The 20288-nt window shown below is 46.0% G+C and overlaps 1 protein-coding gene across 1 annotated transcript in view; it reads left to right on the top strand.

Annotated features, from left to right (window-relative positions):
• The window catches only part of LOC102456835 (zinc metalloproteinase-disintegrin-like NaMP), a 68497-nt gene that overhangs the window by 40072 nt on the left and 8137 nt on the right, over positions 1–20288 (top strand). The window contains exons 13-23 of the mRNA XM_075911070.1: positions 846–935; positions 2012–2207; positions 7195–7297; positions 8426–8585; positions 9797–9877; positions 10963–11041; positions 13729–13831; positions 14168–14267; positions 15256–15321; positions 19252–19308; positions 19502–19579. Coding sequence (XP_075767185.1) covers positions 846–935; positions 2012–2207; positions 7195–7297; positions 8426–8585; positions 9797–9877; positions 10963–11041; positions 13729–13831; positions 14168–14267; positions 15256–15321; positions 19252–19308; positions 19502–19579 — 1113 coding nt within the window. The remainder of the gene's footprint in view (positions 1–845; positions 936–2011; positions 2208–7194; positions 7298–8425; positions 8586–9796; positions 9878–10962; positions 11042–13728; positions 13832–14167; positions 14268–15255; positions 15322–19251; positions 19309–19501; positions 19580–20288) is intronic.

Here is a 20288-nt window from a genome sequence, read left to right as displayed (position 1 = left end):
CCGGACGGTTGTCAGAGCAGAAAGTGTGTGTGTGCAGGGGGGACAGCAGAGCTCTATGGGGCCAATAAACGTGAGGGGCCCCAGGGCAAGGTGGAGGATGAAAGGTGCAGGGCCTCAGGCAGAAGGAGTGGGGCAGGGACTAGCCACCCCAAGGCAGCCCTCAGGCCCCTTAGACGGGCCTGGCAGAAGACAGAGTTGTGGCTGAACTGAGCTGTAAGCTGATTCAAGTACCAAAAAGAGGGAGAAAAAAGATTCCCCTTAACCTCTTACGATAGGGCAAGATGCACTGGGCTTAGATTGCAGCAAGGGAGGTTTAGTTTGGACATTAAGAAAAACTTCCTAAGTTTCAGGGTGGTTAAATACCGGAATCAATTGCCTAGGGCGGGTGTGGAATCTCTATCCCGGGAGATAATTAAGCGCAGGTTAGATAAACACCTGTCAGGGATGATGTAGGTGGTGCTTGGTCCTGCCATGTGGGCAGGGGACTGGACACGATGCCTTCCTGTTCTAGAATTCTGCGGTTCTATTATTCACTTAGAATAAGGAAGAGTTCTATGTGATCTGGGCCTTAACAAAAATCAGCAGTTCCCTGGAGCACGTGGTTCTGTAATTTTATAATCAAGCAGGCTTCCTCATCACGCACAGTCCCACTTAGTACGATTCGTATCAGTTTCCTTTACCGTAAAGCCATTTTAGATACGTGTTGTACAACTGCACCTCACTCTCGCTCTCTTTAAGCGAAGTACACGCTGTCCTATGAAAAATGGGCTCCCGGGGGAAAAATAATAAAAGAAAACACAGAGCACTGTACCGTACCAACAATTTTCTCGGTGATTGTTTTCCAGGAATGCACAAATGTCTGCTGCGAAGCTGCGACGTGCAAGCTGAAGCCGAATGCGAAATGTGGATTTGGAGAGTGCTGTGAAAACTGCCAAGTAAGACCCTCTCTGCTAGTTAAAAAGCAAATTGCGTATCTTAGGCATATTTTAGAGTGCAGTGTAGACATAGCCTTAGATTTAATCTTGAATACATTTAGCGGAGTCCAATCCATATCAATCTTTATCTCTAATAATAATGATTTGGCAGAGTATACAATATAAAAGCCATTAAAGCTTAATACATTAAGACTTAAATGCTTGGAATGTTATATATATATATATATATATATATATATATAAAATATTTTTTCCAGGCTTCTTTAAAACTGCTGTAGCTCCTTACATCAGGATATTATAGAATCTCATTGAAAATAATAGCAGTCAGCAAATACCTAATTTGCACCAAACCTCAACTAATCCTCTCTCTGGGAATTATATTAGGTCTTATATAAGCAATGTCACACAGCACTTACAGATCAGTCACTAGACACATCTTGGGGCTAGCACCGGTGGGTTTATGGGAGTGCCGCCAATGTTCTTGATTAGCAGGCTCAGTGAAAGGGCCATTACATAGTCATTATATATGCAGAAGTCCCACTGATTTCTGTGGGAATTGGAAGTTTGACTAGTTTCATGAGGGAAGCATGCGTGGAAAGCCTGCCCCACTGGTTCTGAGTGGCCCAGTTTGCAGAGATACCAGAAACTCTGGCCAGGTCTACACGAAAAGGGAACACCGAATCAAGATATACAATGAACATAGCTGAGGTTGACTAACTGGAGTTAGCGTACCTTGTTTTGAGTTTCCCTGCTGTCCCCACAGTGGGAGGACAATGGCTTCCCTGACATCTTGCACAAGCAGGAGTACCAGATGCTGATGGGGGCACCATCTGAATTCAATTTAGTGAGTCTTAACTAGACTTGCTAAATCGAACTCCGGAAGATCGATTGCAACAGCGTCGTCTTCCATTTAGTGAAGACATGGTCTCAGGGTTTGATCTTAATGGGTAGCATGAATGGTCAGGCCATTAGAGGCTTTTAAGTCCTATTCAGTGCTGGGATAAGTCCACTACCGAGCACTTTCAGCAGTGGGCGGGAATAGCATGCCTGAACCTGCTCTTCTCTCTCTGCTACAGCTTAAAAAAGCTGGGACAGTTTGCCGAGCGAAAAAGCATGACTGTGACATACCCGAGCTGTGCACTGGCTGGTCCCACGAGTGCCCAGTGGATCGATTCCGAGTCAATGGATACCCCTGCCAAGATGATCAGGGTTACTGTTACATGGGGAAATGCCCCACCCGAGAGAGCCAGTGTGTTGCTCTTTGGGGACCAGGTGAGTGAGGCTGTCAGTTAAAAAAATCTGATTGTTTAAGGTGTGTGGGAGGGCATTTGGGACAGATTTTTGCCTGCTGTATGGCACTCTGTCAAGTGCATTTTGAGCAGTGGAGACAGTATGTCAGTTATACAGGTGCAATCCTAGAACCGGACTGTATTTAATATATAACCCATTTTATCATCAGGATTAACTGGTTTTGAGAGGTATCTACTTACCACTTTCCCAGCATTGACAAAAATGTATATGGGGGGGGGGAGGGGCGGACAACTTTAAGAGTTTCTTCCATTAGAGAACATGCTTAATCTCTTTTTCCTATTGTCACATTCATTTAGAAAACAAAGCCCACAGAAGCTTTGTTCTATTAATCTGTTAATGCTTGCTTTAAAAAGAATGGAGCGCTAGAGAGTGTAGTATAACTAGCATCTCTTTTCTGTCTAAGACCAAATCTATCCTAGGGGACAAAGTCGAACTAAGATACACAACTGCAGCAACGTGAATAGTGTAGCTGGAGTCAATGTACACTAGTTTGAATTTCTGTGGCATCCCCACTGTAGGAGGTTGGGTCAATGGGAAAAACTCCTCTGTCGACTTCCCTTACTCTTTGCATCCCGGTAAAGAACTGGCATTGACAGGAGTGCGATCAGCAGTTGATTTAGTGGGTCCTTACTAGACCCACTAAATCAACCCCTGAGAAAGTGATCTCCATAGTGTTGCTCTCCTGGCAAGTGGTGACAAAGTCTTAGTGCCTTAGCTTTTTTTTGTTGGCACTTGCAGTATACAAGACATGTCATTTTTCTTGATCCCTATCAGCAGGTTAAATGGTTGGCGGTGGTCAGGCTTCAGACTAGTAGGATGCGAATTGCAGTGTGCATTAGCGTGCTCTGGTGTGATGCACTGTAATTGCCCCACATACACATTTCCAGTGCAAACAAAAACATCCAGGATTGCAAACTAGGTATCTTTTAGTTCACCCCACCTGTGTTCTTGCAGGGGAGCTACAGCACAACATGCTAGTCAAATTGTGGAGCCATGTAGATAAATACCAAAGACACCTTGATGTGGAGTAACAGGGAGTTAGTGCAGAGTAGTTGCTGGACTTGAAGTTCATACTTGAGCTTAATCCACATTAACTTTGTAGAGAAACCCTCACTAGTTTATCACACATCTCCCTCCCCCGCCCCCCCCCCCCCCCAAAAAGGAAGAAAGCTTTCAAGACTTCATTAACTTGGGGTCTGGTTGTTGTACGTTAGTTTGTGTGTAATCTACTATTTTTACGTCATCTCTGCATCTGCTGATCCCTACCAGTTTCGTTAGCTCAGTACCACATTTCAGACATTTTTCAGTATGCCATTTCTTGGGAAAGAGGAAGTCAGAAAGTAATTCCTCTTTTGCAAAATGTGGGAAAAAAGATTTACATGACAAACTGAGGAAATATCTCCGTTTCCACACTGCTGTGATGATCGGCACGTTTCTTTTTTACTTCATAATAATTATATTTTTATGGCTCGATAGGGCCATTAGAGAAATGGGAGAGCAAACAAGATGCAACTATCCCTTGCTTGTCAATGACAAATTATAAACTAGGTTCCTACTAGGCCTTGTCTCCACTTACTGGGAGATTGACACTGCAGAAATCAATCTCCTGGGGATTGATTTAGTGGGTCTGGTAAAGACCTGCTAAATCTATCACTGATTGCACTCCCATTGGCTCTAGTTCTCCACTGGGTTGCGAGGACTAAGGGAAGTCAACAGAAGAGTTTCTCATGTCGACTCTCCTGTCGACCTTCTACAGTGGGGACTCAAACTAATCTTCAGATCCTACGTGTGTTGTGCTTGATGTCTTAACACCCAGCTCAGAAGCTCCAGCTGTTCTCACTATTTATTACTTCCATCGCACCTAGTAACTCCAATCTGCAAGGCAGTGAACAAACATGTAGTAATGGATAGTCCTTGTGCCAAAGAGCTTACAGTATAAATAGGCAATGAAAACAAAGGGGGAGCAGAGGTAGAGAGAGATGAATGGGCAAGCTCTAGCCACACAGAGGATCAGTGGCAAACTGAGAAAGAACCCAAGACCTCTTAACTTATACTCCAGCGCCCTATTCACTGCGTCATGCTCACCTCAAACATCAGGCAGCAAAGGCGTATCTGCAAGTTTTCCCCTCATTTATAGCCAGGGAGCCCCAGGTTTAGATACAGCAAGGCCAACAGCACCATGCAGCCTGGGGTGAGGTACAGTAGGGGCCAGCTCTGCTTCCCTGGAGGGGTCAGGCCCTGGGAAGAAGGGTATGGCCAAGGCACCCAGCCCTCAGCATCCCCCAGACTGCAGCTAACCCCTCACCAGCCCTCAGAGCCATGCAAAGCAGCACTCTGGTACTCCGACGATGATTCAGACGCACCCAGGGCTTCAGCCACCGCCTCAGTAGCAGCACTATGAGCCAGGAGCTCTGGGCCCCTTTGAATTGCCGGGCCCCAGGGCAACTGCCCCCTTTGCCCTCCGGGCCTGTTTATATAGAGACTGGATCCTCAATTATGGGCAAGGAGCACACATGGGTTGAGGGTGGGGCAGAGAAGGGAAGGACAAAAGTTTGCTTCGAGCTCATTAAATTTGGTCAACTGGGAGCTAGCCTGGTCTTCTAGGGTAATCTAGAGGCACCTGAAGTTACATCTTGGGCTCTAGGGCAGTGTTTCCCAACCAGGGTTCTGCGGAACCCTGTGGTTCCGCAGACCATCATCAGGGGTTCCACGAGAAATCGTGGAATAAATAAATATTTTTTTTCATACCATGAACGCTGATGTATATAACAGCTCTTTACAAAAAATGTTCTTGACTATAATTTAGCAGTAACTGAATTGCGCTCCCCGCTGTCAACTTTTTCTGGACAAGCAAACGTTTTCATAGGCAGGCGTTCCTCGGAATATGAACAATTATTTTAGGGGTTCCTCCATGGGAAAAAGGTTGGGAATCACTGCTCTAGGGAGTCAAAATGACAGCTGGGGATTGGTGTATCACAGCCATGCCTTCCAGCTGTACACAACCCCTGACCATAGCTCCCATAAAAGGTGCATGCCTGCGAGGCCGTGCACAATGAAGTCTTCTCCAACCAACGTCCTCTGGAGAGCTGCGCAGCAGGCGGCTGCTCCAGTGGGCAGTGCTGGCTCAGATGGTGTGGTGAGGGAGTCGCATGGGTGGGAGGGCTGGGACCTTCGATGGCTGCATGGCAGAGGCAGGGGGGAAGGCCTGCTCTGGTAGCCAGAGCTGCCATATGGCAGGGGAGTTCGGGGCCTTTTCTGGTGGCTTGCACCTGGAACAGGACCTGCCGCATGGATGGGTGGGCGGGGGTCTGTTCCAGCAGCGCATGACAGGGGATGGAGGAAGGTTTCTGTTCTGGTGGCCAAGAGAGAGAGAGAGAGAGAGAGAGAGAGAGAGCGAGCGAGCGAGCGAGCGTGCGTGCGTGTGAATAAATTGGGTGCCACAGTGGCACACATCCAAACCGCACACATGACCTCAATATTGGTGCACAAGCCAAAACTCACTCTGCTCATGGTTGGAAAATCTTAGCAGGAACCCTGACCCAACTATCTTTTGTCCATCTCCCCTGTTATGCTTATAAGAAGCACACGGAATGGCTGTTTATTAAAAACACAGCATGAAAAGCAGCACATGTATTGACACACACATACTCAAGACCTGCAGATGAGTGAGAACATCCAGCCTTTCATGACTCAAGCGAATCTTATTGGCCAAGTCAGTGTGAACATGGAGAGAGGAGTCGGTGCTTATGAATCATGATTTGAGGCTCTTCTGAGGGTTGGCTTGCAGGACCACACCCAGACACTTACGGCAAGAACACTCCATCTTCTACTTGTAAGATCCCATGTGAGCTGATGGGTTTTGCAGTGACATGCTACAGTCCTTGATAAGTAAATCTTGTGGGGTTTTCCTTGGGGAGTATCTGTCTGTCTCCAGAGCTTCTCTATTCTGCTAATTCATTCAGCCTTGGGCACCAGGGATGGTCTCTCCAAGGGTGTATCTAGACTACATGGCTCCGTCGACGGAGCCATGTAGATTAAGGTTGTAGGCAAAGGGAAATGAAGCGGCAATTTAAATAATTGCCGCTTCATTTAAATTTAAATGGCTGCCGCACTGAGCCGATCAGCTGTTTGTTGGCACAGCGTTGTAGTCTGGACACTCCGCGGTCAACATCAAAGCCCTTTGTCGACCGCCCCGTTATTCCTCGTGGGATGAGGTTTACCGGGGCGGTCGACAAAGGGCTTTGATGTCGACCGTGGAGCGTCCAGACTACAGCGATGTGCCGACAAACAGCTGATCGGCACAGCGCGGCAGCCATTTACATTTAAATAAAGCGGTGATTATTTAAATCGCCACTTCATTTCCCTATGCCCAGTAAACAAATCTACATGGCTCCGTCAATGGAGCCATGGAGTCTAGACATGCCCTAAGTCTCCCAAGTCTTTTTGACCATCTGAACCTTCCTGGTGAGACGCTTCACCCATTCTCCACTCACACCAAACAATGGATGGAGCATTCCAGACAAAGGCTGGCAGAGTTACTAGAAGGCACAACTTAGTTTGCAATGCAGACATTGGCTAATTCTGAGAAAGAGGGTGAAAGTCAGGCATGCAGAACTGATCAGCAAATCATTATACATCATACTTATATTCTTAAACCAATACTAAAATATTGCATTGTGGCTACACCTCCTCCCTTTGTGTCTCGGCTATTCCTACATAGCTCTGACAGCATCGAGTATATCCTGGATGCTAGTGCCTTGCACGATTCATTTGAGTGAGGTGCCCCTGCACCTCAGATTAAATCCATACATTATGTGATGGCAACAGAACGGATTGTTTCCTCTGCTGGTGATGCCTTCAGTTTTCTGCCAGCAGAGGAACTGGCTTGTGCTGTATTATTTTCCCATGTTCTTCACAGCTTTTCTGTCTTGTTTGCCCCCCTCCCCAGGTTCAACAGTAGCTCCAGACTCGTGCTATGCGGTGAACCAGAACGGAGTTTACTACGGACACTGCAGAAAGGGAAATGGCACCTTTATCCCCTGTGCAAAAAAGTAAGTGAAAAAGTACTTACCGCATTGAAGTCTGTGGGATTCTAGGCAACCGAGGGAACTCGTGTCCATCCGAAGAGGTGGAAACTAGGCCAACTCCTTCCTAGCAGCTCTTTCTTTCAGCTCTTCTCAATCTAGGTGTGGCAGCAAAGCAGGGTCGTTTCTGATAAAAAGAGAGAGACGCTCAGTTTCTAAATACAATTCTGATGCAGGCAACGAGAGCTGGGTAAACTAGAATGTTCTTGGTCAGGGAGGGACTTTTGACTAAGGAAGAATGAACCTGAGGAGAATCAAGGGCTGGGTCTACTTAAACGAAGCATTCAGTCCTGCAAAATATCGCAAGCCTCCTCCATGCCCCCACTGAAGTCGGAGAGTTGAGCAGTAGGGCTCGTGTCTACGCAAAGCGAGATAACATGGGTGATCATTCAAATGTTCATTGCTAATCTGTTTGGGTGCATCTACACAGCACCCGAAACTCGAAATAAGATGCACAATTTGTGCTACACAATGTGCATAGCTTATTTCAAGTCTATTTCGAAATAGCTTATTTCATCGTTTGGCGCAGTCTACACAGCACCAAATTTCTAAATAAAGCGCTATTTTGAACATCCTTTATCCCTCATAGAACGAGGTTTACAGGGATGGCGAAATAGCGCCTCGGCTATATTTCGAAATAGCGGATGCGTTCCAAAGACGCGGGGTAGCTATTTCGGGATACCTCTGGTATCCCGAAATAACTTTGCTGTGTAGACGTACCCTCAGTGCGCACAGGGCTTTGGTGTGTGGTGGAGACAACATCCAGGAAGCTTGCTATGCTCCGGTGTTATTATAGAAGAGCGGCTCTCAAACTTTAGCAAGCCAAGAACCTCCATTTTGGTACAATTTTGGGGAGGACTCCTAAGATGGCTTCTCATTGTCCCCACTCAGCCCCTCTCCTGAGGATGCCCCATTCCTGCTCCTCCCTTGCCCTCCCAACACCTCATGCTGTCCTGCAGCATGCACGAGGCACTGGGAGGGAGGAAGAGGAGTTCATCGGTGGGACCAGTGGTCCCAGACATGACTCTCAGAGCCCTTGGAGGTCTTAGTTTGAAAACTGCTGTTCTAGAAGTTAAGGTCTCGTTTTCCTCCCAGAGATATAAAGTGCGGGAAGTTATTCTGTACCGGTGGCTCACGCATGCCTACAGATGGAAACCTACTGTCCTTTGACTCCTGCAAAGGCAGTTTTCCAAACAACAACAACAATGAAGACACAGGCATGGTGGCGACAGGAACGAAATGTGGCGATGAAATGGTTAGTGGAAGAAATTTTTATTCCCCAGTCATTTCTCTGCAGTGCCGTTTGTTAGCTGTTTCTTGTTTATACCACCACGCTCCAGCAAGACAAGGAGGGCTTTGAAAAGTTAGAGTCAAGGTGACTCTAAACTGTGTCAGTTTTGGTTTCCTACCACCTCACACTCTTTTCTGTCTCTTATTCCTGTGCTGAGCGTAATGTGCTACTTTCCGATTGGCCTGCATTTTGCAGTCTGCCCTGCTATAAAATTGCTAATGGAGCATCAGGCATGTGGAGTCTGAAGTGTCTAAAGCGCATGAGTATGTGTAACGGGGTCACCGACGCGTCCCCCGTTTGGTTCCTGCACTGCCTCAGTTTTAAAAGCGTGGTGCCTACTCAGCCCTCTGGCTGAGTCGCACAGCCTCATGCGCCACCCCTTCTGGGCTCTGCCTCTCCCAGGGGCCCATCCCCGTGCCCTCTGTAGAGTGTCTCTCTGAGTCCAGTCTTTCAGTCTGTTTCCCCACTTGGTAGGAGAGTGGTGCTTCCAGGAATTCTTCTCGTAAAGACAGTGTCCTACACAGCTCCCCACTCTGAGCTACCCTTGGTTCTGCCAGCCAGCCCCCTCGACCTTCTCCCTGCCAGGTCTGGACTGCAACTAAACTGCCTCTAGTCCTGCAGCTTCTGATATAGTCCCTCCTGGCTCTTGATTGGCTTGTTCCTCCACAGCCACTCTAGCCTCCTGGAGGACTTCTCTATGGCCCTTTTGGCCTCCTGGAGGACTTCTCTATGGCCCTTTTGGCCTGTTACTGGTGCAGCATACTCCCATATACTCAGGTCTCCACACTATCCAAATCCCTCCCCGACCCCAGGATGCCTATGTGCAACACCCTCCCTCCCAGAGGTATCTCGAAATAGCTACCCTGTGTCTAAGGAATGTGTCTGCCATTTCGAAATAACGGACATGATATTTTGCCATCCTTGTAAACCTTGTTCCATGAGGCATAAGGGAGGTCTCGAAATAGCACTCGGTGCCATGTAGACGTGCCAACTTTCAAAATAGACTATTTCGAAATAAAATCAAAATAAGATATGCAATTTGCGTAACGCAAACCGTGTATCTTATTTCGATTTTAGAGTGCAGTGTAGACATAGCCACAGTCATGACGTTGTGAAGCAGTTTACCAGCTCTAAGAATCCCTTCTTGGTAGTCACTTGTGCACTTTGAATTTCAGGTGTGTAGCCGAGGACAATGTGTTGAGATCGAGAGCGCCTACAAGTCGACAAACTGTTCCACCAAGTGCAAAGGACATGCTGTAAGATTTGAGTTCCTGGTGCCAAGGAAGCTCTTGTGTGTGAACCGCAGCCTAGTTTAGATGTTACAGCATGAGTCGTGGGATTTTTTTTTTTTTTTTAAGTCCAGGAGGTTGGGTGATCAAGTGAAAGAATCCAGACAAAAGAACTCTGAAACTTCCTTTGGTTTCACACATAACCCAATAGTCCATCACTAACTTTGCACAGCATGGTGGTTTTCAACCAAGAGTCTGGGGTCCCAGGAAGGAGAGGTGCATGGTTTCAGGGAATGTGCCAAACCAGGCCGGTGTAATACTTTCTAGAGTCTAGGACAGACAGCTAAAGCCGTGCTGCACAGCAACGGACCCTGGGACCATGGGTCTGAAGTAGGGAAGTTGCTTAATCAGTTAACCGGTTAAGCCTTAAGTTTAACCAGCTAATCAATTTAAGTGGGAACCCACTCCTCCCCTCCCTGGCATGCAGGGGTCTGGCAGCAGAGGCCAGCAGCTCAGCAGTGGGGGACTGGCTTCTGCTCCCACCCCTTAATGCACAGAGTGACCAGCTTCTGCTCCTGTCTCCCGGTTAATCGGTACCCAGTAAGCATCATTCAGAAAGATTCCCACCGAGTTTAATGGGTTTTCAATCAGGCCCCAAATACTTATGTATAATGGTCCAAATACAGTTCTCATACTAGTATAAGTCTGGATTAATATTAGCCAATGGTATTAACAGGCTTGGTGATGGGAGGCAGGCAAAGGGGGACAACTTCCTGGGGCCCGGTAATTCAGCCCTCCCCGCCCGCTACCCTGGCCCTTTAAATCTCCATTGGGGTGCTGCACTGGGCACAGTCCTGAGAGCTGCCTAGAGAGGAGAGGATTGTGGTGTGACAAGCACCAGGCAGTGCTGAGGGCTTGCTCCAGCCCCACCCCTTTCATGTGAAGCCCCGCCCCTTCTGTGTGAAGCCCCGCCCCTTCCAGGAGCGCAGTGCCCTCCCCTCCTACTTTGCCCAGGGGCTTGGCAAGTCTCTTGACCCCATTGGGCATTAAGATGGCTTCTTCACCCTCTCGGCCCGAATTTCAAACCTGAGCGCAGACCCCTGGTTTCTTAGGTGTGCGACCATGAACTGCAATGCCAGTGTGAGGAAGGATGGGCGCCACCCGACTGTGACAGCGCGACAACCGTTACACGTGAGTTGGTTGTGAGGCGCATGAGAAGGTGGGATACTGGTCAGAATATAAACCGTGGGCCAGCCAGAGCTGGGGTGAGCCGCATGGCTCCACTGACATCAGCAAAACAGCAACACTGATTTGCCCCAGCTGAGGTAATGGCCCTGAGGGCTTATCTACCCTTAAAGTACTGCAGCGGCGCAGGCGCAGGTGCAGCACTTTAGCTGGCGGGGGAGAGGGAGGAAGTGGGCTGTCCCATCAGCATGAGCAATCGACCTCCCCACGAGAGAGTAGCTAGATTGAGGGGAGAATTTAGCACTGCTGACACCAGTTTGGTCAGTTTAACCACTGCAATCAGGGCTGTGGATTTTCATATCCCTGAGCAATGCGGTTCTACCAGCCTGAGTGCCTAATGCAGACCAGGCCTAAGGTCAGGTCAACACTAGACCCAGCAGTTTGGCTTAAGGCAGGCAACTCCAACTCTGTAGAATACACAGCTGGAGTCGGCTTATGGTAAACCGAGCTTGGTAGTGTCCCCAGAGCAGGAGGCTGACAGAAGCAAATGCTCCCATTGGCTTCTCTTACTTCTGGCAAGAACAGGAGTCCCAGACACCAGCAGGGGCACCCTCTGAGTTTGATTTAGTGAGTCTTAACCAGACTCGTTAAATAGAACTCCGGAAGAGCGGCAGCGTTGATCTTGCGCAGAGTAAAGATGTGCCCTAAGTAAAGAAAGCATCTTCTTTTCCTACATATCTGCTCTCTGCAGGTCTGTCATAGCTACTTGAGTGATTAAAAACAAAGCTGTTACTGCTGATAGTCCTAAAGAATTGACACATTGCGGGGGGGGGGGGGAAGATAGGGGGCAGGGAGGGGTGAAAAGAAGCTTTGTCTTCACTGCTTAAAAACGTGGTTTTTTACACCTGTAAAATCCTGGTAGTTTTTAACACAAAATACCCAGGGAAAGACAACTCTAAACTACTTCCCAATGGTAAAACTCCCCTAATTTTACCTCACAGCAAAACTACAGTATGTTAACTCCATTAGCACTTTAGCACAGATAGCCAACATGTTAGTTACCCCGTGGTAGAAACATACTTTTTTAGCAGTAAAGACAAAGCCCCGGTTTCACTCCTGCCTTCCAGTATCTACAACAGAATAAAAAGCTAAATTAAATCCAGAAGGGGGTCACATTCTGAACTAATGTAAGCAGCTGCCAACCCACTGTGGTGGGTTAGAAGAAAACCTCCTACGCCAATTCTGAATTTGGTCCAGAGTCCCACCCGGGTGCTGTGAGGATTAGTGAGTATGTGCTTTTAAGACAGAAAAAGCACCCACAATGTTGAATTTTATCAGTAAGGCCCTCGCCTGCCCCCCTCCTCAACTTTTGTTATTGAATGGGGAACGTGTTGAGTTCATTCTGTGCTAGATTGAGCTTGAAGGCTCTACTCTGAGTACTGACAATCTGAGGAAATGCACTGAGGAAAGGCTCCAAATCACTATTTCTCTGGACCTCCAACTTTCATCGGTTGGGAGAAATAGACTGCATCAGCCCATTATACAATACAACATTCCCCTCCGCCTGGCAATCCACTAGCTGACACAATGCCCTGACGTACTTCCCTCAGCTTTCTGCCCATATCCCTTGTGATTATCAACGAGACATGCAACTCGTGTTCTCCCCTTACACGCACAGACCCAGGATTCAGGGAGACATGGCATTACACAGAAGAATGGAGTGGAGTCTTTCTCCCCCATGTGGCCACTTATGACTGGGACACAATTCAGCTTTAAGAAACTCCTTACCAGAGGGAAATTATGAGGCTCTGTCTACAAGCCTCTGCTACCTCTCGGGCCTGGTCTACACTAGACCCGGCAACTCAGCTTAACGTACGCAACTCCAGCAGGAGTTAGCTTCCCTTAAGCTGAGCTTGGTGGCGCCTCCATAGTGGGAGGCTGATGGGAACAATGCTCCTGTCGGCTTCCCTTACTCCTGGCAAAAGGAGGAGTACCGGACACCCACAGAGGCACCCTCTGAGTTTGATTTAGCGAGTCTCAACTAGACTTGCTAAATCGAACTCTGGAAGATCGATTATGGCAGCAGTGACATAGACAAGGCCTCGGTGTGTTTTTTTTTAATTCTTGGATCTGGACGTCTAATACTCCATTATCTGAAGAAGTGCGTTGTGCCCACGGAAGCTCATGATACCATCTACATGCTTTGTTAATCGTTAAGGTGCTACTAGACTATTGGGTTTTTTAAAGTTTTTCCAGTTATAGACTAAGGGTACGTCTAGACTACTGCGTTTTGTCGACAGAAGTTTTGTCGACAGATACTGTCGACAAAACTTCCGTCGACAAAGAGCGTCCAGACACATTGAGTTCTGTCGACAAAGCAAGCTGCTTTGTCGACAGAACTCCGTAGTCTGGATGCAATGTTACAGGCAATAACACCTTCTGTCGACAGAGTTCTGTCGACAGAAGGTGTTATGCCTCGTAAAATGAGGTATACCAGCGTCGACAAAACTGCTGAGTTCTGTCGACGTTATGTCAACAGAACTCAGCGGTAGTGTAGACGCTGGTATAGTTTTGTCGACAAAAGTCCACTTTTGTCGACAAAACTAGGTAGTCTAGACACACCCTAAGTCGGCTACCCCTCCGAAGCTCAGTGTTGAGAAACACTCACGTGTTGCAATATATCTTCCCTGCAGATTTTGCCATCATTGCTGGTGTGCTAGCTGCCCTAGCGGCCATTGTGATCGTTGTGGCTTTATTCATCTATTACCGAAACACGAAGAAGAAGCAAAGTCACAGGTACAATGTTTTTACGTTTGGAATAAAGGAATAAAGGCTGAAGTTTTCCAATAGGAGGTTGGCTCCTAGCTCCCACCGGCTTCTATGAACTGTGCGAGAAGAATGTGAGATGTCAGCCCTGAGCCCCGAAATTGACATGGAGTCCCCCCCTCCCATAACTAGTTAATGTCTAGGCATTGCTCTTACAGAGCAGTTTATTTTCTTTAAGTGCTAATGAAACAATCGCAAGTCTGCTATTAAACTCCGCACGTGGAAAGATTTCCAGGGAATATTGCCGGTTTTAAGACAGTCGAGATAACATGTGCTAATTGTACGTTATATGGAATATCTTTGTAGTAGCCAGAACAGAAGCGTATCCGGAGAGACAAATCTAGGCTTCTCTGGGCATGACCAGAAGAGAAGACAGAACGGTGCACCCAGGCAACCTAGAAAAGAGGTAAGTCTCTGGCCATCTGACTGAATTAAAGACTGTTTGGTGCAACACATATATTCTCCCATCATTCTAACAGAGTGGCTGCAATATCAAAACTTACCTGCATTTACTTAATAAAGATCCCAAGTCCACAGAATCATCTAGGGCTGCGGCTCTCAACTGATGGTCCATGGACCACTGATGGTCCATGGTGACTTTTTCGGTGGTCCACAGGAACATTGTCCAAAGTCACACGGCGTGACTTCTATAGAGAAATTTTGGGCCAGCGTGACTGGGAGTTGCCCAAATCTGTCAGCACACGCAGTCTCAAAAAGGAGGTGGTCCACAAAATTTTTTTGATTGGCCTGGTGGTCCTTGGACTGAAATGAGTTGAGAACCACTGATCTAGGGTGTGTCTACACAGTAAAGTTATTCTGAAATAACCATGTTAATGTCTACACGGCCATTCCATTATTTCAAAATAATTTTGAAATAATGGACGGCATATTCCAACTTCTGTAAACCTCATTCTATGAGGAATAATGCCTCTTCTGAAAGAGCTATTTCAAAATAAGGTGTGTGTAGATGTTCCACTTCTGCTATTTCGAAATAGCCCCTCACCCAGGGCCATTCTAAGTTATTCCTCCTGGGGCTCTAAATCGAGATAGCACATGTACATTAGGGAAGCCTGCCTTGGACTAATTTTGAGGCTTCCCTGCAGTGTAGACATGCATTTAGAAAAAAGCTATTTTGGAATAACTATTCCGGAATAGCTTATTCTGAAATAAGTGTGCAGTGTAGACGTAGCCTAGTGATTAGACTACTGTGCCTCTTGGGTTCCTCTCCTAGCTCTGATAGGGTGAAGCATGGATTAGTGGGCAGATCAGTTGGCTTCAAGTCTAATTTCTGTATTTTGTCAGTCTGGAGTGGGTGTTAAAAGCAAAGCCAAGAAACAAGACAAAGATTTTAAACTTGGGCTCACATCAAGTTTCATCTTGTTTCCCATTTCCAGATCAACGACACAGGATTCCTTCTTCCCAACCCTCCGCCGCAGGCAAGCAAGCCGCAAGTCTGTGTTGTACGTACATCTGGAAAACGTTTTCTTCTTTAAAATCAATTTCAGTTTTGATAAGGCTGAACACAGTATTCAAAGAGCTGCTGTGGTCGGCCACAATTGGGGGCTGATCCCAAATCCATTGAAAGTCAGTAGACATTGGATTAGGGGCCTCAGTATGTTCTTTTAGGGCTAACAGAGGGCATGGCTACTCTAGGGAGTTATTTTGAAATAACAAGGCAAGGGTCCACACTACCAAGCCTGTTATTTTGAAATAAAGGGCATGTTATTTCAAAATAATAACTCCTACTTGTGAAGAGGAATAGCGCTATTTTAAAATTGTTACTTTCGGAGTTATTATTTTGAAATAACTTATTTAGTACAACTGCAATCAAGCAGATTTGAAGATAGGACCTCTGGAACTTAGGGTAAGAGCTTCGACTACTTGAGCTATAAAGCCAGCTGGTTTTCAGCTTATGCGGTAGTGCTCTCTTATCTCTCACGGTAAGCGGTCTAAGGGCTCAGCTAGACTACGGGCAAGATTTGAAAGAGGATATGCAAATTCCTTAGGAATTTGCATACCTTCTTCTGATTTCACTTTCAAAAGCAGAGTTTTCAAAAGTGAAAGTAGTCAAGACACCTTTTTTTGGGCAAACTTCCCCTTTCTTGAAAAGCCGCATAAACCTCTTTTTTTTTTTTTTTTTTGAGGAAAAGCAACTTTTTGAAAAGGGGAGGAGCTTGCCGAAAAAATGCATCTTGACTACTTTCACTTTCAAAAGTGGCTTTGCCGGCAGTGTCTATGCAAATGAAGCACAGGTTAGCATATTGCTGTGCTTCATTTGTATAATTAATTCAAGCCATTTTTGTGTAAAAACAAGCCATGTGGACAGAGGTTTTTTGCGCAAACCCCCCTGCCCGTTTTTTTTCTGGGAAAGGCAGAAAGGATCTTGCACAAAATGGGGGGTTTTGTGCAAAAAAACCCTGTCCACATGGCTTGTTTTCGTGCAAAAACCCCTTATGCAAAAATGGCTTGAATAAATTATGCAAATGAAGCATGGCAATATGCTAATATATGCTTCATTTGCAAAACCTTGGTGTGTGGGTTACATTAGAAATAACTCCCTAATGCAGATACACCCATAGATGATTAGAAAGAGGAAGAATGAAGTCCACACTTGCTATGTAGAATATATTCATATCCAAACAAACACATTTCTTGCAAAATAGACACTGGCAACTCATCCAGGGATTATCAATCCCGGTCTAGCAAAGCACTCAAGTACTTATTTAGCCAATCATTTCATTATTTGCTTATTCAAGGAGACTATTCATATGCTCAAAGTTAAGCACATGCCTTAAGGGCTTACTTGCAACTGACAGACAATAATTCAATAGCTGCCCAACAGTGCAAAATTGTGAACTCCTATTTGGCCTTTTATTGTTAGCAGCAGTGGATGTAAAAACAGAAGTAGGTGATACATGCCCAAGAAAAGGTGAAAATGCTCTCAGCCGTTTAGTGTTTCTCTCATTTTGCTAAAGAATGGAACCCCCCTTTCTCAGGAGAGTTTGCCAGGCTTTCACAGAAAAACAGATCCTTTCCAAATTCAGAATCTATCAATGAAATCTTGAAATTTTGATGCAAAAATAGATACACGTTTAATTAAATGGGCGTGAAATCACTCGAAACAAACAAAATATTCCTTGTGCAAAAATTGCTCTTAGTTTTGCTTAGCTCCAATATACTTAAATAGATTTAGGAGATTTTTTTGCTCCTTGATGATAGGTGTCCAACTCCCATTAATGCTAAGTGGAGCATAACATCATTTTCACATATTTCAATATGCTACTGATCCATAATCTACTATGTATTTTAGAGAGTTTGTCTATTTGTCTGTATGTTTGATCAAGAACTCCTCCAAAATGGTAAGAACTAGGACCACCAAATTTGGTACACAGCTTCCTCTTAAAGCAACGTAAGAGTTTGGTTGTGCCAGGAAAATGGAATGTGCCTGGAATGGGATTGCTTCTCATAAAACCAAAAAGAAAAAAGAGACAGAGTCCCCAAAGCAAGTACAGTCATCACCCTTGACATAACTGAGTGAATATTGAAAGACTGAATCAAGATGAGCCAGAAAAATAGGATGAACCTGCAATAGGATTGCTTCATAATAAACCTTACAGAAGAGAGATAAAATGCAGAAATTTGACAAACCTTGTGTTTGGACCTGCATCTGTGGTACATCTTAAAAAGCTTGACACAATGGAAAGATTTCCCTTTGTGTCCTAGGCAAGTCCTTTAGATAGATTGAATATGCAAAGGCAGACCATTTAAACAAGACTTTTGTAAATATTGAGAAAGATGAGCATTGAGTCTGATTCCACAAAATTCTGAGTGCCCCCATCATCTACTCATGGGCATGCATCATCAGACCATCGGTGAGGTGTCCTTCAGGACTAGTCCTGTTGTGATCAGAAATGGGCCCAGGAAAATGGCCTAGATTTAAACAATCCCTGAAGCTTTTAGAAATTTGCCCCCACTCTCCCCAACCCAAATATCTGTGTTTCAGGTACATCTCTAGTAGCAACCTCTGAGCCAGAGCAAAATAAACTTGGCACTATAATGGTTAGAGTTCACAGAATGTTTAAGGCTGCAAGAAGAGAATGCTTATTGGATTGGATTTATCTTGCATTTATAAAACACACTTCTCCCATCTTCAGGTGCATATTCATCAGTTATAAAGCAATTAAAACGCAAATGGTTAAATCATAGACTCATAGAACACTAGAACTGGAAGGGACCTTGAGAGGTCTTCAAGTCCAGTCCCCTCCCCTCACGACAGGACCAAGCACCATCTAGATTATCCCTGACAGAAGTTTATCCAACCTGCTCTTAAATATCTCCAGTGATAGAGATTCCACAACCTCTCTGGGCAATTTATTCCAGTATTTAACCACCCTGGCAGTTAAGAAGTATTTCCTAATGCCCAACTTAAACCTCCCTTGCTGCAATTTAAGCCCATTGCTTCTTGTCCTAGCCTCAGAGGTTAAGGAGAATAATTTGTCTCCCTTCCTTGCAGCACCCTATTAGGTACCTGAAAGCTCCTATCATGTCTCCTCTCAGTCTTCTCTTTTCCAAACTAAACAAACCCAGTTCTTTCAGTCTTCCCTCATAGCTCATGTTCTCTAGACCTTTAATCATTTTAGTTGCTCTACTCTGGACCTTTTCCTATTTCTCCACATCTTTCTTGAAATGTGGCACCCAGAACTAGACACAATACCCCAGTGGAGGCCTAATCAGCATTGCTAGCTCCAAAGGATTGAATAGAAAAGTCCTTCCTCAATTTGGACAAAAAGTCCAACTTCAATTTGCCACACCATCCCCTCAGGTAAAAGCCTGGGGGAACAAATAGGTTTTATCAGTCCTGTCCTGGAGACTGAATATGACAATTTGTGCTATATTCAGCTGTTTGCTAGTGATAGTTTATCACAGGGTTACTCAACTTTGGAAACCCTGGGAACCACAACGATACTCACAGCACATGCTGAGCGCCGCAACTTAAGTGTAGTTGCATATACATGCAAATATATATGCAAATATATGCAAATAGATTCTTTCACACTGACAGGCATGAATACAAAGATTGAGGCGAGACTACACAACATGCAGGTCCCATTTAAGTCAGTTCTGCTGATATTAAGAGAATGCGATATTTACCCAATTTCCACCCATATGACAGCACTTTCAATGAGTGAGGATAGTCCATGATTTTAACTACTAAAACATGTATCAACCCAAACCGCATCATAAACCCAAACTGCATCACTAGGCTGCAAACAAACGGGCTGCGGGCCGCATGTTGAGTAGCCCTGGTTTTAGCATATTGTCTGCCATATAATTGGAAGCTGCCTTTTAGGTCTGCAACACTCACATTTTAATTTATTATTACTCCCTAGAACATCCCAGAGGAGAGATCCAATGGCAGACCAGCCCTCTACCAAACTGTAAAAACGGTAAGGACCTGATGAGTGGAATTAAAGTGGAATCCTGCTTCCACTGAAATCCATGACAAAACTCCCATTGACTTCAGCACCGAAGGCTGGGACAATTCTGAATCAGGGGCAACAGTCTTCACATGCCCCTCTTTCTCTCGCACACACAGAAACTCTCTCCCGGTAACATACTGATTATTTTCTCCTTTTTCAGCCGATTGTAAAGCCCAGCATTCCACCACCTCCAGTTCCTACCGCCAAACCCGCCTTTCCTCCCGCCCCGGGCAAGTCCGTAAGTAGACTCTCATCAACTTTTCTCTTTTCTCATGTGTCTTATCTCACCAAGATACCCGTGGGATGGGATCTGGATGCAGTGGACACCAGCCAGCCAAGTTTCCAGTTTTAGGGTTAAAACTAAGAAGCTGGTGAGATTGTTCTGTCTGTGACGGTGAAGCACCTTTCACAATGGGGCCCTGATCCGTGACGGGGAGTGCTAGTGATACAAACAATAAATAGCCTATGTCCCATTTTTGCAGTGATCCTATGTCTGGAGGGTTGTCACTAAAATTGCCTTAGACCAGTGGTCACCCACCAGTCGATCAGGATCTACCGGTAGATCTTGGAGCCCCGACAGGTGACCCTGACTGGTTTGGCCAGGAAGCTCTCAAGTGCTGGCACGTCAGTTGCCCCTCCCCGCTACTCTCATGCTGCTCCTGCCTTCGGCCTTGGAGCGGCCCCTCTGGGAGCTGCCTGCTTGCTGTGCAGCATGTGGGAGGGAGAAGGGGGGGGACACGCTGATGTCAGGGTGCCCCTCCTCCTCCCACTCCTGTACCCTGTCTCCACACAGAGAGAAGGGGACGGAGGGAGCTTGGCAGTGCAAATCTCTGTCACTCTCACACACTGTGTCTGTCATTCTCACAAACACGCACTGTCCTGCCCTCTCATCTCCCGACCCAACACACATGTGGGGGGTTGTTGTTACTTCTTTTACTGCCTGCAAA

This window comes from Pelodiscus sinensis, chromosome 28 (assembly GCF_049634645.1).
Source record: "Pelodiscus sinensis isolate JC-2024 chromosome 28, ASM4963464v1, whole genome shotgun sequence".
Lineage (NCBI taxonomy): Eukaryota > Metazoa > Chordata > Testudines > Trionychidae > Pelodiscus > Pelodiscus sinensis.
Note: the sequence above shows the minus strand (reverse complement) of the source record. Positions and strands in the feature narration are given on the sequence as shown.